Raw genomic sequence first — 15,427 nt, 5'->3', positions numbered from 1 at the left:
TTCTGCGTATCAATTACATCTCAGCAGAGGTCATCTTGGAACTTAAAATCCTGTGCTTATCGCTCATTCATGTAGTTGCAGCACGCATACCCAGAATTGTGTCTTTTTTTAGGCTTCTGAATTTATTTTTAGCTGACTGATTCCATTAGAGTTTTTACTTAGAAGTCCCAAGGTTCTGTAGACTTTGCCCCCTCTTGCTGCCAGTATCATTTGGTACTGTTGGGTTACTTGGAGGGAAATTGTCTCATTCCTTTTTATGTACTGTTCTATATAACTGTCTGACTTTTCTGTAACTCCTTATATAGTTCTGTACTATTCACTGGAGTACCAGTGAATCCATGTGCAGGGTGGCTTTTTCTCTAAAAAGTACTGCTGTCATTTACAGGACTGTAACTCTTGACCAGGCAACGGATAGTGCAAAAGTAATTGGCAAGGCTGCACTAAACATGTTTCACACCATGAAACTCAATATATCGGATATGAGAGGGGTAAGTAAGTGTCTGATACCTTGCAGAATTCTGACTTGTTCTGGATGTTGCTATGGTGGAGGTTAGGTCTGTGCAGATCATGAGCTCCACTCTCACCTGAGCTGACCTCCTTAGTCTTCATGCCAGTCTGGTTTGCTAGGACATTTCTGAATTTTCTGTGTCTGTAGTGCTTTTCTTTCTCAAGGGCTACTTTTAAACCCAATATCTTGTTCTTCCTCTTATTGTGTCCTAAAAGATGGGACATCAGAAAATGTTGTATCTTTAATGTTCTTTTAATCAGCAATTTATTCTGATGTCTATGGCATGACAATCTAAAAGGGAGAAACAAACCACGGGTGAAAGCACGTTGGGAACAGCCAGGCAAGAGGGCATCAGGATGTCGAAACTCTAGATCTTCTTAAAGACGAGTTGTTGTGGGTTTAATTTCGTGACGCATATGAGTGGAGAACGTGGCTTGATGTGGGTTTAGTTGAAGGAGTATAGTCGCTAAGCCAGCGTAATGGAAGCTGCTCTCTGAAATACTGCACACTGGAGTTTTACGATGGGGATGGTTTTGGTAATCTGGTGCACTTGCTGTTCTTCCCCTCCCATTCTTGATTTGAAAATTATATAATAATTTTTAAAAAGAAAAAAATAAATGAAGTAAAAAACTGCTCAAGTAGGGTATATTTTCAGCATCTTTAATGGTCTGGTTTAAAACCTTAGTTGACTAGAATGTCATTGGAATACATTGGAATAGTATTTTAAAGATACTGCAATATACTTAGGTAGAATGTATTGCTCAGTAGCTAGGCTGGAAGTGGTTTTTGTAATAAATCCTATGCAAGGCTGTTTTGACAGTTTTTATTTACCTCTGTTTTAGAAACAGGGTCTATGAGATAATCCTGTCATCTAAGAATGTTGCTTAAACTTCCATTTGCTTTTAGTGTTCCTTTTTCTAGAGACGTGCTCTTTATTCTGGTTCCAGGTTGGGATGCACGTGAATCAGCTGGTGCCCGCTAACCTGGCGCCCTCCACATGCCCTAGGCACTCAGCAGCTCAGTCGAGCCACCATCCTGGCGGACTGCGTTCTGTCCATGATCTCTTCCAAGTCCAGAAAGCTCAGAAATCCACAGAAGAGGAGCACAAGGAAGGTTGGTGGCCCATGGTGTGCGTTTTTCATATTGGCATGGCTCCGTGTGACATTTTTAAACGGATTTTCATTCTTAAGTACGATGAGTCTAATCTGTGTTCTGTACGTGTAGTGGTTCTGTCTGCTGTGGACCTGGATATGTCGTCTGCCTCTAGAACTTGCACTTTGTTGCCGTCTCTTCCTGCACGTGTGCCAGCGTTTCCCAGTCCTGACACCAGCAGAGCCGAGTCTGCCGGGAAATGGAATGGTCTGCATTCTCCCCTCAGTGTGCAGTCCAGACTGAACCTGAGTATAGAAGTCCCGTCACCTTCCCAGGTACATTCTGATCACCCTGAGTACAACCAGAAAACCTTGGCCCAGCTGGCTTTACAGAAGTTGCTTGTGAATGAAAATGACATTTTTCATTTCTCAGCATAACCAAGAAAGGGGGAGGGGATTACTTGGTAGGGTGGGTCATGGTGTTGCAGAATTCTCAACACGCAGCAGTTGGTCAGACGAATGCTAGCACTTCTGCAGAGATTAGCAGCTCTTGCAAGTTGTACAGCCTCGCTGAAAGGCAGTTCTGTGAGCTGCACCCTGTGTCAGCAGTCGTGTCACAGACTCACTCTGTTCAACAAAGCCGCTCTGCTGAGCAGTAGGGAAGGACGTAGAGGCCCATGTCAAAAGATTTGGCAGGATTTGAGAACACTTATCTCTGTAGAGGGAGTCATTTTCATAATAAAAGCTAATTCAGTTTGTGTGGGCTGCTAAAGCGTTGTACTGGTGGTATCCTTTGCTCCTTTTCAGTAGGATAGCACTGGAAACTATTTTGAAAAGGTCTGTGGCTACCTTTGTTCCCCAGCATGGGAGGTGCCTGAGGACTAGGGAAAGTAGCAGGTCTGGTATGTTGGCATAGGACCCGTTGCTTGGTCATTTAATTCAAAACCAGCTGCTTCTAGCATGATAAGGCTGGCCTGTCCGGGTTGTGGGACTCAGTGTTTGCAAAGGGCTTATGTGCAGACAGGTGGCTGTAGGCTTGACCAAAGTAGCAGGTTAAGTAGTTAGGTCTGAGGAACTCTCTATTCCACCTTGCTGCTTGCAGACTAAAGTTTGCTGTTGGTTTGGGTAGTCTCCCATCTGAAACGTGAACATCTGATCCAAGACTACATTAACCTGCCCCTGGAAATGAACATATCTGCCCATTGATACAAGTTCTGTTTTCCTGGTGATTCCCATTCCAGACCTCCATGGCTGTATCTGGACCTTGCAGATTGCTTGGCTGGCAGGGTTTGCTTGTCTTCTGTATTCAGGCTTCAGTGGCTAAAGGCCATGATGTTCCAGAAGTGAACTAGTTTGGGGGTGACAGCTTTCCTATTCCTGTAGTCTCTACACCTTATGTTCACTATTCTAGGTGTTCAAGCCAAATCTGTAACCTCTCCAATACCCCATTTCTCAGCCTGCTATAAATTCAGACTTGTGTGTTTGGCATTTTGTAGCTCGATCAGTCTGTTCTAGAAGCACTTCCACCTGATCTCCGGGAACAAGTAGAGCAAGTCTGTGCTCTTCAGCAAGGAGAGTCCCATGGCCACCAAAAGAACCAACCAGTAAATGGCTGCAATACAGGAATTTTGCCACAAGCAGTTGGGACAGTTTTGTTGCAAATACCAGAACCTCAAGAGTCTAACAGTGACGTGGGAATAAATGTAATAGCCCTTCCAGCGTTTTCACAGGCAAGTTCAACCTCGGGACCGTTTTGGTGTTTGAAGTCCTTGTACCCATCCCGTTCCCTAGGGCATGCCTCATTTCCCTTTCCCTTTCCCCTCTGCACCTTCCTGCCCAGTGACTTCCACTGGGTCCACGGGGCAGCTGTTAGCTTTGCCCCACCTCCTGTATGGGACAGGACAACGCAGCCTCCTCCATAAAGCACCTGAGGAAAGAGGACGCGGAGGTTCTGTTATGTGGGTGTTTAAAGAAGCTTCTTTGAACACCCAGCTGGGCCACACTTGAAATGGACAGGGTGGAGATGCATACTCATACAGGGGACAGTACAAAAGCCCAGATCTCACCGTGCTGCTTCTACCAGTGTGTTTGCCCTGAGGGTTCTGCACAGTGTGTGCACGTGTGATCTCTGCAGTTGAGTAGTCCTCTGATGGCTTATTCTCACCTTAAGCTTCTTGAAGATTTAATGAGCTTTGATACTGACCTAGTAAGAACTTGTACTTGAGAACAAGGTCTGTCGTGTGAGAAATACCAACCAGGTGCCATCTGGAGGGCTGAGGCCTGCCTTTTCCACCAGGTGGACCCTGAGGTGTTCGCCGCCCTTCCTGCTGAGCTGCAGAAGGAGCTGAAAGCAGCCTACGATCCACGGCCACGGCCAGGAGAGACCACCCCTCCCCAGCCCCCAGCCGGCACATCCGGTAAGCTTGGACACAGCAGGTGGCAGAAGTCATTGTGGATATCAGGTACCATGGCCAGAGTCTGAGCTGTTAGGCATTTTGTGATCTCTTCATTTGTGGGGAGTAACTGTTACCGTTAGGTCTTGTTAGAGAAGTCTGAAAAAGATGATCAGCAATCTTTCGAACAGGTTTCTGCACATGTATCACAAACACCTGAACCCAGACTTCGCAGTAAGAATAACATTTCGTGGGGCTGCCACCTGCAGCACCGGCGTCCCATATCGGGAGTTTTACTCCCGGCTGCTCCTCTTCCAATACCGCTCTCCGCTATGGCCTAGGAAAGCAGTGGTAGATGCCCAAGTCCTTGGCCTGCATCTACATGGGAAACCCAGACGCTCCTGGCTTCTGCTTTTGATCTGAGTCAACTGTTATGGCCATTTGGGAAGTGAACTAGCAGATGGAAGATGTCATCTCAGTAACTTTGTAACTCTACTTCTCAAATACAAAGGTCTTCCATCTGCTGGTTCACTCCAAATGGCTGCAACGGCCAGAGCTGAGCCAATCTGAAGCCAGGGGCCTTTGCCTGGTCTCCCACACAGGTGTAGGGGCCCAAGCACTTAGGCCACCTTCTTTCCCAGGCCATAGCAGAGAGCTGGACTGAAACTGATGACCATATGGGATGCTGGCAGTGCAGGCAGAGGCTTAGCCCACTATGCTAGAGCAGCAGCCCCTCTCTATCTTTGCCTTTCAACTAAATAAAAATAACATTCCTTGATCTTACAGTTTAGCAGGGCCTATTCTAATTACTTGATGAACTTCCATAGATAAAGCATTGTGGGTCTGAGTTGGGGTAGAGAAGTAGGAGGCATGGGGATGTGTTTGGAAGGAGGAGAGAGACCCATGAACTACCCAGATTCACTTTATTGAGGATCTTACATCCATCTTCTTCTAGTGCCAAAGAACCCTTTACTTCACTTAAAGCCAGCAGCAGTTAGGGAAAAGAAAAGAAGCAAGAAAAAAAACCCCGTCAGTCCCCACAAGAAGATCCAGAGTCCTTTGAAAAACAAGCTCAACAGTCCTGCAGCAACACTGCCAGGGGCCTGTGTGAGTCCCCAGAAGCTCATCGATGGGTTTCTGAAGCATGAGGGACCTGCTGAGAAACTCCCGGTAATGTTTAATACTCCTTTCACTTTGACCTTTATCAGGCCTCGGTGTACCTGAAACAGTGCCTGTCTCACTGTAGCACTTCTGTCCTTTGTTTTCCTCATAGGAACACGCTGCTTCCACGTCAGATGGGCCAGGCCCTTCCAGTCTGCAGCCCGGGAGACCCCCAGCCCCCAATCTAGCTGGAGCTGTGGAATTCAGCGATGTGAAGAACTTGCTCAAAGAATGGATAACCACTATTTCAGGTTGGCTTGTCCTGCGTTCGATGGCCCAAGACTGAAGGGTAGTGGTCCTGTTTCGGTAACCAGCTACTCCCAATATTTTAAATTCTGGGACTTTGAAAAGTTACTTAGGGCTCTGAACAGTGGGGTGGGTATAGAAATGCAGTTTTCCTTCAGCCCTAATCCTGCAGAAAGATAGAACTGGTCCTCATTTGAGGCTTTTCCCCCTCCCTAGATCCAATGGAAGAAGACATCCTGCAAGTTGTGAAATACTGTACCGATCTAATAGAGGAAAAAGATTTGGAAAAACTGGATCTAGTTATAAAATACATGAAAAGGTACATTTCCTCAGCACTTCTGTCCCGGGGAATAGCATGTCACAACAGCTACTGAGCAAGTTTTAAACATTGTTCTTGAATTCCAAAGAAGGAAATGTAATAAGGTCAGAAAATGAAGTTGTATTACAGCCATGTGGCTAAAACCGTAGGAAATCGTTTTCTGGTGTTGGGGGCAGGGGAGGAGGTGGGCTGAACTGATCCTTGCCTGGCTCCTTCCTCACCTGCTTCTCCTCCCACCTTCAGGTTGATGCAGCAGTCAGTGGAATCGGTTTGGAATATGGCATTTGACTTTATTCTTGACAACGTTCAGGTGGTTTTACAACAGACTTATGGAAGCACATTAAAAGTTACATAAACATTGCCAGGGAGCCTGGGGCTCTCCGCTAGCTGTGCCATAAGTGCTTGTGAGGTATTTGCAAAGTGCATGGTAGTGATGCTGAGTTTTTATAATTTTAAATTTCTTTTTAAGCAAGTGTTTTGTACGTTTCTTTTCAAAAAGTGCCAAAATGTCAGTATTGCATGTAAATAATGGTGTTAATTCTTTTACTGTAGCATAGATTCTATTTACAAAACGTTTGTTTATAAAGTTTTATGGATTTTTACAGTGAAGTGTTTACAGTTGTTTAATAAAGAACTGTATGTATATTTTGTACAGGCTCCTTTTTGTGAATCCTTAAAAACTCAACTCTAGGAAGCAACTACTGTCTTATACTAAAAGGCTGAAAATAAAGTCGCCAGGCCAGACTGTTGCACAGGCTCCGTGCTAAGCTTTGAAATTCCTGAGAGGTCCCAGCCTGGGATGATTCTGCTTGTTCCAAGAAAGGGTAAAGCTTCGCAACCCCCGTCTTCTTCCTGTCTCCAAGCGTGAACGCCAGAGCATGTTGAGGGAATCCTCTTTACTTCTGTCTTGTGAAGAAGTGCACATTTTTTTCTCTAACTAGAGCACCCCGCACACTCCTGGATATGTCCCACAGTTAGTTTGGGGGTGGTGTTCACCTTTGCCTCTGTTGGATTATGCTAGTGAATACTTGGAACTTACCCCTCAAATACCCCACACTGACTTTAACACTGTTAGAATTTCACTTAAATTTAACAGGTTTCCTAACTTGGGGAAAATCTCTTCCTTGCAACCACTTTCTTCAGGAAAACCACAAAGTTAGCTACAGTCAGACCATGGGAGCTCACTGAAGCCCTGCTACTGTGCACAGGACAAATTAGAGCAAGGCTACAAGAATCCCTACTGTTACCATGTGCTAGTAGTATACAGGGTCTGCTCGGTGATCAGCCTTGTCCTGAGGGAAGATGAGAAGCTACACTATCATGGAAGCCTACCAGTCAATGTCTGTTTTCTTTATTGGTGGTTTGGAACTCTGATTACAGTGGTCGCTCAGGACTATACAAGCAGTAAAAAGCAGCCAGCTACACTTTTACACCATGGTTTCACACAAAAGCAGATAGAAATACCAGAATGCCTAATTTTCTATTTTAAAAACTGCCTAAAAGCATATGGCAGGAGGAGGCCAGAAAGAAAATTACTGTGGGAAGAAGATGCATAAATAAAGTAGTATTTCTTACATCAAAAAAGTCCCAAGAATCACAAAATCTGCAGAAGCTTGGTTAATCAAATACTGCAGTACTGATTTAATCAGTATAAAAGTGAAAGAGCTTTAGATTTGTAATAAAAATCCAAATTTGGGGAAGGGCAAACTTTAAAACAGCAGCCAAGTAGAGAGGGTAGGGCAAGGAGGGGGTGCGGGAACAGGCACATTGGAACTGTGGGGACATGTAATTGACCACTGTCAAACCAGTGTAAGTTTCTTGGTTTCTCATGGAAAACATTTTATACACCTATTTTTTTTCCTTCCATACCAGTCTGTCCGTGTTCAGATACGTCTGTTCCATTTTTTGTCTCATTTTGTTGATGCTATTACAACAATTTCTGCCCCACGTGGAAAAATTAGATGATTTCAAAAACTTTCTTCAGTTCCACAATAAGCTGCCAATCACTCTTCTGCATTTCATCTCTGAACCAGTCTTTGAGTGCATCAATGGACTGCCGGCTGATCTGGAACACCAGAGGCACAAACAGGGTGAACAAAGAAACACACACACACAGAGCAGAGAAATTCGGTGGCCCCAGATACTGCTCATTATCAGGCTAACCAATGCAGTGCTTACATGCTAAAGGAGAATTCAGCACCAGACAGACCGGCATCTGGAAGCCCTGGCATTCTGACAGTGCCGCCCCATGTAGCAAACACCTTTTCTCAACAAATATGAACCATGCTGCTGACTGAACCAAATCAAGGAGCCTATCCCATCAGATCCCACAAGCCCAAACTTAGCCCTCTACGTATACTAGGAATAGGTAACAACCAGACAAGAGGGATGGACTTGCCTTGCTGTTGGTGCTGCAGTACTCACCTTACTGACAAGAATGTCTGTAGCTTCAAAGTGTCTCCCAAACATCTTGGGAGATTCCCCAGGGATAGGTTCTATTTTGACACAGACTTCCTGTCCTTTCTTTGCAACATCTACTTGTTTATGGTTTACTTCAATACTTGTTACTATTCCAATGTCAACAAACTGTAAAATAAGAAGAGTGCAATGCATGCTGAGGAATGCACACCCCTCACAGGTGCCATGACTAAGCAGCTTAAAAAACAGAAGCAAAGGACCCTACTTCTGAAGCTTTGGCATCAAGATCCTGCATTTATCACTTAATGTCTCCACACTTGAATTTTCACATTTGTGAAAGGCATAGAGTTTGGGCCTAGTTTACCAGAGTCATAAGGGCCAATGGCGATCATTCATGTGCTGTAAATAATTAAGCCCACGGTACTGACCCAGTGTCGTTTTGTGTGACAGCTCTACCTTTTCATGTGACGAGTCTCACAAGCAAAATGCAAACATACAGGTTCTAAGGAAGGAGCCTGAAGCAGGCGGTGAAGTCTGCAAGGCAGCCCAAGAACTACGTAGTTTTGGTAAAAGCACCTGGCTGCCATGTGGAGCGACAGGACAGGAAGAGGGAGAACAAGGAGAGTCTGGTTTGTTTTGATGTTGGAGGCCAAAGCCACACACACAAAAATCACTGCCGATAATACCCTAGAGCTTTGGTCTACTGACATGGTAAATAAGCGGACAATTTTGAAGGGCTGTGTCCCACTAAGGAAACCAGATCTGGGACAGGGAAGAATTAGGTGAGCCTGGAGCATCTCGCTGGATCAGAAAAGGAAGAAAACATTCCAGGTGCTGTAGGCACCCCCTTTTTAAAAATGGGACCAAGTAGATAATTATCAGAAAGAAGGGCACAGACTACGATGATAGATTGAGTATACAGGATGGTTACTAGAGCAGTTGCTGGGAAGAGGGTGCAGTTTTGTAAGCATTTATATGTACTAACAGACTTAGGCAAGGATACCAGTGGAACGAAGTTTACTGAAAAACAGGTTGAGTACCCCATAGGCTACTTGTAATTATAAACGGGAAAAAGATGGAGATATTCTAATGGAAGAGCAACCTCCCCAGCGAATCAAGGTTGGTGCTATGCAAGAGGCTCCTGTCCAGTCACCCCAGCCTGTATCTAGTCAGGGGTTATCAGACAAATCCAAGTGGAGCAACAGTTTTCAAAACATCTGGGCTAGACTCTTCACAAACGATACGGTTAACAGCCCAATACAATGCATGTCGAGTTACCAAAAACATCCTTGGAGCAAGCGGTGGAATGTGACTAAGAACTGGAAATGACAGAATACCACAGAAGTGATGTTAATTGTTCTTGGGTATGTGGGTATAAAGCCAAGATACAGACATTCATCATACTTTAAAATTTGGGCCGAGTCTTCAAAGTTTGAATTACTGCCTTTTTAAATCTTTAAAAGTATCTTATGACCTGCATTAACTGAAACATGAGACGAGGTGCTAAGAATCAATACTGACTACAGCAGTACCGAAGTACAAGTTACAGAGGGTGACAAGCTCTGCTTGTTGTGACACTTAAAGTGTAAGACGTTAAGAGAGTAGACAGCAGGGACAGCACTGTGGCACAGGGGGTTAAAGCCCTGGCCTGCAGCACTGGCATCCCATGTGGGCACCAGCTTCATTCCCAGCTGCTGCTCTTCTGACCCAGCTCCCTGCTAATGTTCCTGGGATACCAGCAGAACATGGCCCAAGTGTTTGGGCCCCAGGGAGACTCAGAAGGAGCTCCTGGCTCCTGATCCACTCAGTTCTGGCCATTGCGACCATGAGGGGAGTGAGCAGCAGATGGAAGACCTCTTTCTCATCCCCTGTCTCTGTCTCTACCTCTCTAACTCTTTCAAGGAAAAAAAAAAAAAAAAAAGGTAGATAGCAACTTAATATGGAACACAGCACTGTGAACTACAGGTGCAAAGCTCTGTTACCACCACTCTGGGATTCCCATTTTCTGCTTTCAGAAATAACAAGTTTTAAATTAACTGCAACTTACGTTTTTGCTTGGGACGCACATGGGTGTCCCTTGTTTTACCTGCCCTGCTTCCACAGTCACCCCCATCACTATTGGGTCTCGAGAATTGAAAATGTACTGAGGGAGGATTTTCATCTTGCAGGGAAATACTGCTATGTGCCTGAAAGGAAGAAACAAAGCAGGAACTTCTAAGCTTATCCTTACACAACTGTTGAAACATGAAAATAAACAAGGTTTCTCTGGTTATTTGGAAGCAGCTTTCCTCAGAGGCTGCAGCCCATGGCCCCATTCCTGTCATACTTCCCACATCTTTTATTTATACTCTCTCCAAGTCTCAGGTGGAAAAGGAGCCATACCCCAGGGGCACTTCTGCCCGGACTAAAATACTGAGCCCGGCCCCTGACCACAAGATATACTTTGCAGCCACACACTGGGGCTTAAAACCCAGGTCTATGCCATTTGGCAAGTGGAGTCAAGTCTCTCCCTTCAAGTCCTCTTCACCATGTTGATCCCAAGACTACAATGCGGTTAATTTATCCAGCGTATGCTTAAAGTGCTTTAACGCTTCATCGAAGTCTTCATGTGATTCCAGCGTCCTTCATCATCTAAAGCATGCTATCACAATCTGAATCTCAGTATTTACCGTTGAGTGCCCCAAACTCAGCCATTGTTTACTCTGGGCAGTCCAGTCTGAAACCTGACCATCTCCTCCCTGACTACACGAGCCTCCTGACGGACACCTGTCATGGACTCCTTGACAACCATGCTCCTCACAACACTACCAGTTTCATGCTGACCACTACAACCCTGGCAATGGCTTCTAGCACAACTCAGAGAAAAAGCCCAAGGCTTCCCTAAGGCCCACACAGGGTCCTATGTGATACGGGCCTGCCAAGTTCTCTGACCTCATCTTCCACTGTCCCCAGGTTGCTGCTCTGCCTCATCCGTGTGGCCCTCCACCTCAGAACCCAGTCTGCCTCACGGTGCTGTTAGCCTGCACAGTGGGACACACCTTTGTGGTACAGTCCCCTCATCGCCACCGCTGTGCCTTTCCCTGCTTTATTTTTCTTCCTGAGTCCTTTGCCTGCTTACCCATTTATCAGCTGTCTGTTTCAAGGCAAGAGAGCCCCAGACCTCCAGGAGGAAACCTGCCACAGGTTCCTGCTGCCTTCCCCTCCGGCACTCGCCACAGTGTCAGCACTGCAAGCACTTGGCATGCCTCAGCAGAACGACTCTCTCCCCAACACAAGCACTCTGATTCCTCATTTTCCCCAATCGAGTTCTGTTACAATGCCAGATAAGCCACTCCAGAAAGGTGAAGCCTCCAAATTTAACAACTGCTAACCCAGCAATGAGACCTAAGCTGCCAAATTCAATTTTAATAAACAGAGAGGACTTGTTGAAACACTACTGGAATGTTCCCGGTGTGAATTCCTGGTTTACAACATACCACGTCCGGTGAGTGAGCAGATGCACATACCCCGCCCTCTTATCTAGTACTACTTAATTTCATTTCCAAGATACAATGTAAATAAAAGACTAACTTACTTAAATTCTTCTTGTTTCTGTTTCTTGTAGTCTTGTCTGTATTTTGTAAAGGCATCAAATAAGTGATAAATAATTTCTGCACTAAAGATCCTAACTCCTAAACTATCAGCCATTTCTTGTGCATCCCGTTCAATTCTCACATCAAAGGCCAAAATTACTGCATACCTGAAAAACACACACCAAGGATCATTCAGTAAACAGTGTATCACAGAGGAAAGGTTAACAGGTAAGTAACATGAAAGCCTTCTGAGCATGAGAACTTACTGTGGATCGTGTTCCAACATCACTGAAGCCTTCATAACATCTTTCTTATGGACTGGACCAATGTTAATTCCTGCATACTGAAAAAGAGGGGATTCTGGATGTATCTGCCTGTATCTGGTAATAGTAACACTACCCCAAACTATGACCAGTACTGACTTGTGGAGCAGAGTACAGCTACTTACGGGCACTTCTGATGTCTTGAGAAACTCAAGTAGAGCTTCCAGAGAACCCAGTGTAGATGCCTGGACGTAAACTCCTTTTTCTTCTAATTTGATAGCATTTAGTGTCTGCTTTAATTCATGGATCAATTCATCCTTGAAATGCAATCAGATTTGACAAGGTTACCTATCCTCAGCAGCCTAGAATTAAATGGTTGCTCTTTTTGGTTAAGCACTCATCTGAAGATACAGAACTTAGGCTTAGAGAAAGCAAGACATGTATAACAACTACACTGCACAGGAGATCCTGGAGCCACATTCTTGCTGTTCTTCACCTCCAACTGTCTTGGGTTTGCCATGTGTGTAACAGATTTAACTGCTGCTCCACTTGATAACTATGGGAGATGGGGTGGGCAGAAACAAAAACCCAGTCGGAGTACCACACAAATGTAGCGACAGCCCCCAAGCTCTGCTTGACTGTTTTAACTATCAAATGCCCTAATCTCACTACCAGCTCTTTCTCCCATCACTGTTCCTCTGGAGACGGAGAAGATATTTTGAGCAGAAAGAAGTACAAGAATGTCAGCATGACACCCAAATCCACTCCGAAGTAGGGACCGGGCAAAGAGGTCTGCTCTGTTTTCGCTGGCTCTGAGATGGCCGAGTCCCTGATACGGCTTAAAGAATAAAGACAGCCAGGGCCTGCAAGGGCCACATGCTGTTAGCAGTTACATTTTCTCCTGGCCAAGTGAATGAAGTCTGCTTTTGTGATACTACATTGGACATGAGCCAACTGCTCTTAAGAATGAGCAAACGGGCTTGGAAATGACCCCCTAGTAAGGATAAAATTTTATTTAGTCCTGTCTACATATCAGGATATCTAAAATAGAATACAAATAAGCAACTTCATAAGAGCTTTCAACTCATACTTGAATTTCAGCATTCTAGTGTATACAACCATTATTGATGCCAATTCATATTACAAACTTCCAGTTATTTAAAAGCATCAAGTCTGCTAAGAAGCAGACTGCAAGCTTCACAAAGACCAAAAGTTCCCATCCCTTTAGTCACCATCCCTAGCACATTCCCTGCCAACACACAGCAGAACTCAAATCGTTCCGGAGAAACAACTTACTTTAAGAACAGGAATTTCATCTTCCTTATACGCCACAAGGAGAGGTAAGCCAGCTAATGTTTTCTCCAGGTCTTTTCCAAGAATTTTTACTCCCTGAGCTGCTTCTACTTCTTTATGCTTTTCATACTGGTTCTATAGAGAGAAAAACTTTTGTTACCTTTTATCTGAATAATGGTTAGTAGTAGGAGATGGCCTTGGAGTCAAGACTTATTTCTTAATTAGACACAAATAGCGATCACCATGAAGAAAAATTCAACATTAAAATTAACAAAATTCTCAAGTAGCTTTTTGGTCTAGCCTTTAAGATACCTGTGACCCATATTGGAATCCCCACATTCTGTACTCCGTTCTGTTCCTGATTCTAGCTTCCTGCTAATGTATACTGGGAAGCAGCAACGAATGGCTCAAGTGACTAGGTTCCTGCCACTCTAGTGAGTGAACCAATGGATGGGAGTTACCCTTCCTGACTCTCAAATGAATTTCAAAAACAAAGTATTGTCACTAGCAGGTTAGTACAATACATACACAACATACTCTTGTCTTAAATATATTAACAACTCCGTAATGACCAAACATTAACAATCAGGAAGGGTCAGCACTGTGGCTTAGCAGGTAAAGCTGCCACCTGCAGTGCCAGCATCCCACATGGGCGCTGGTTTGAGTCACGGCTGCTCCACTTCAGATCCAGCTCTGTTATTGCCTGAGAAATCAGTGTAAGATGGCCCAAGTCCCCAGGCCCCTGCGCACACGTGGGAGATCTGGAAGAAGCTCCTGGCTTTGGATCGGCCCAGTTCTGGCCGTTGTGGCCAACTGGGGAGTGAACCAACAGTTGGGAAACCTCTCACTCTCTGCCCCTCCTTCTCTCTCTGTGTAACTTGGACTTTCAAATCTTTTAAATCTTTAAAAAAAAAAAAAAAAACAGGTAATGGAAACTGAGATAGTCAATGAGCTATGCACCCACCAGAATGGGAAAACTTACATCTGATGGCATTAAATAGAGCTGATGAGGATATAAAACAATATGAAGTAAAATCTTGCAGTTTGGAAACAAGTTGTTACAGCCACTGTGGCTAAGAGTATGGCCATATAAAGTAAACCTGGAAGTATCCATGAATGAGGACTTACTTAACAGTTCACCCGAAGTCTACACCCTGGAGAAACTGGCACAAACGCAATAGGATGTAATAAAAGAATGTCACCGCAGCAACATCAGTAGTAGAAGTAAAAAACCTTTTCCATAAGCAGGTAACAGATAAATCATCATATATTCACCAAATGGAACAAAATCTTAAATGTTTTTGGAAGGAGCCAGATAAGAGGATACTTGGAAGTCTGTGCAGGAGCAGGCATCTACCTAGTGGTTATGACACTCAGATCCCATACTGGAGTACCTGGGTTCGATTGTTAGCTCCTGACTCCAATTTTCTACCAATGTGAACCGGAAGAGAGGGGTGGTAGTGGCTCAAGTCACTCAGTTCCTGGCTCCTAGCTTTAGCTGCACGCCAACCCAGGATATTGTAGGTATGTGGGGGAATAAATCAGCAGATGGCAGCTCACTGTCCATCTCTTTCTGCCTCTCAAATAAATATTTAAACGCTCATGGAAGGGTCAGTGTTGTGGTGTAGTGGGTAAGCCACCTCCTGTGATGCGGGCACTGGTTCAAGTCTAGGCTGCTCCACTTCCAATCCAGCTCCCTGCTGATGGCCTGGGAAAGCAGCAGGAGAAGGTCCAAGTGTTTGGATCCCGAGCACCCACATGGGAGACCCGGATGAAGCTCCTGACACTGGCCTGGCCCAGTACTGGCCATTACAGCTATCTGAGAAGTGAGCCAGCAGGTGAAAAATTTGGCTTTCAAATAAATAAACTTTTAAAAACCTCATGAAAAATGTAAACTATGAAAAAGTTTACATGAATTTCAAAAATTCTGCACTAACACAAACACTTTTAATTTTCTCACAAACCTGTTGAAGTATCCTTGTAAACACTGAGAATAACTCCATTTACAGAAAGTTCACAAGATGTTTTTTAATGCCCTCAGGTACTCAAACTACAATAATAGTTACTATCACAAAAATGCAACTTTGGTAATGCTCAGGGAGAAGCATGTAAGAGGCAATATTCTGATTCTTCATCTGGTTGCTTCTTAAAGATTAATTTTTT

At 44.5% G+C, this 15,427-nt stretch overlaps 2 protein-coding genes across 6 annotated transcripts in view; one reads left to right on the top strand and one right to left on the bottom strand.

The window, feature by feature from the left end:
- The window catches only part of REV1 (REV1 DNA directed polymerase), an 89,613-nt gene extending 83,322 nt beyond the window's left edge, over positions 1 to 6,291 (top strand). For 2 of the 5 annotated variants that reach the window (XM_062209950.1, XM_062209949.1), the window contains exons 15-23: positions 386 to 488; positions 1,456 to 1,621; positions 1,733 to 1,935; positions 3,096 to 3,329; positions 3,896 to 4,016; positions 4,948 to 5,162; positions 5,266 to 5,404; positions 5,616 to 5,718; positions 5,962 to 6,289. In XM_062209950.1, the coding sequence (XP_062065934.1) occupies positions 386 to 488; positions 1,456 to 1,621; positions 1,733 to 1,935; positions 3,096 to 3,329; positions 3,896 to 4,016; positions 4,948 to 5,162; positions 5,266 to 5,404; positions 5,616 to 5,718; positions 5,962 to 6,073 (1,396 nt within the window). In that variant the 3' untranslated portion in view covers positions 6,074 to 6,289. Of the gene's footprint in view, positions 1 to 385; positions 489 to 1,455; positions 1,622 to 1,732; positions 1,936 to 3,095; positions 3,330 to 3,895; positions 4,017 to 4,947; positions 5,163 to 5,265; positions 5,405 to 5,615; positions 5,719 to 5,961 lie in introns of all 5 variants that reach the window. The other 3 variants (XM_062209951.1, XM_062209954.1, XM_062209952.1) reach the window with 2 other exon arrangements.
- A 1,053-nt stretch (positions 6,292 to 7,344) lies between these two features.
- Positions 7,345 to 15,427, bottom strand: part of EIF5B (eukaryotic translation initiation factor 5B) — a 51,691-nt gene continuing 43,608 nt past the window's right edge. The window contains exons 18-24 of the mRNA XM_062209955.1: positions 13,268 to 13,399; positions 12,157 to 12,288; positions 11,975 to 12,051; positions 11,711 to 11,875; positions 10,184 to 10,322; positions 8,143 to 8,304; positions 7,345 to 7,783 (exon numbers count right to left, since the gene is read on the bottom strand). Of these exons, the coding sequence (XP_062065939.1) occupies positions 7,676 to 7,783; positions 8,143 to 8,304; positions 10,184 to 10,322; positions 11,711 to 11,875; positions 11,975 to 12,051; positions 12,157 to 12,288; positions 13,268 to 13,399 (915 nt within the window). The 3' untranslated portion in view covers positions 7,345 to 7,675. The remainder of the gene's footprint in view (positions 7,784 to 8,142; positions 8,305 to 10,183; positions 10,323 to 11,710; positions 11,876 to 11,974; positions 12,052 to 12,156; positions 12,289 to 13,267; positions 13,400 to 15,427) is intronic.

This window comes from Lepus europaeus, chromosome 13, assembly GCF_033115175.1.
Source record: "Lepus europaeus isolate LE1 chromosome 13, mLepTim1.pri, whole genome shotgun sequence".
NCBI lineage: Eukaryota > Metazoa > Chordata > Mammalia > Lagomorpha > Leporidae > Lepus > Lepus europaeus.
This window is presented reverse-complemented; position numbering and strand designations above follow the sequence as displayed.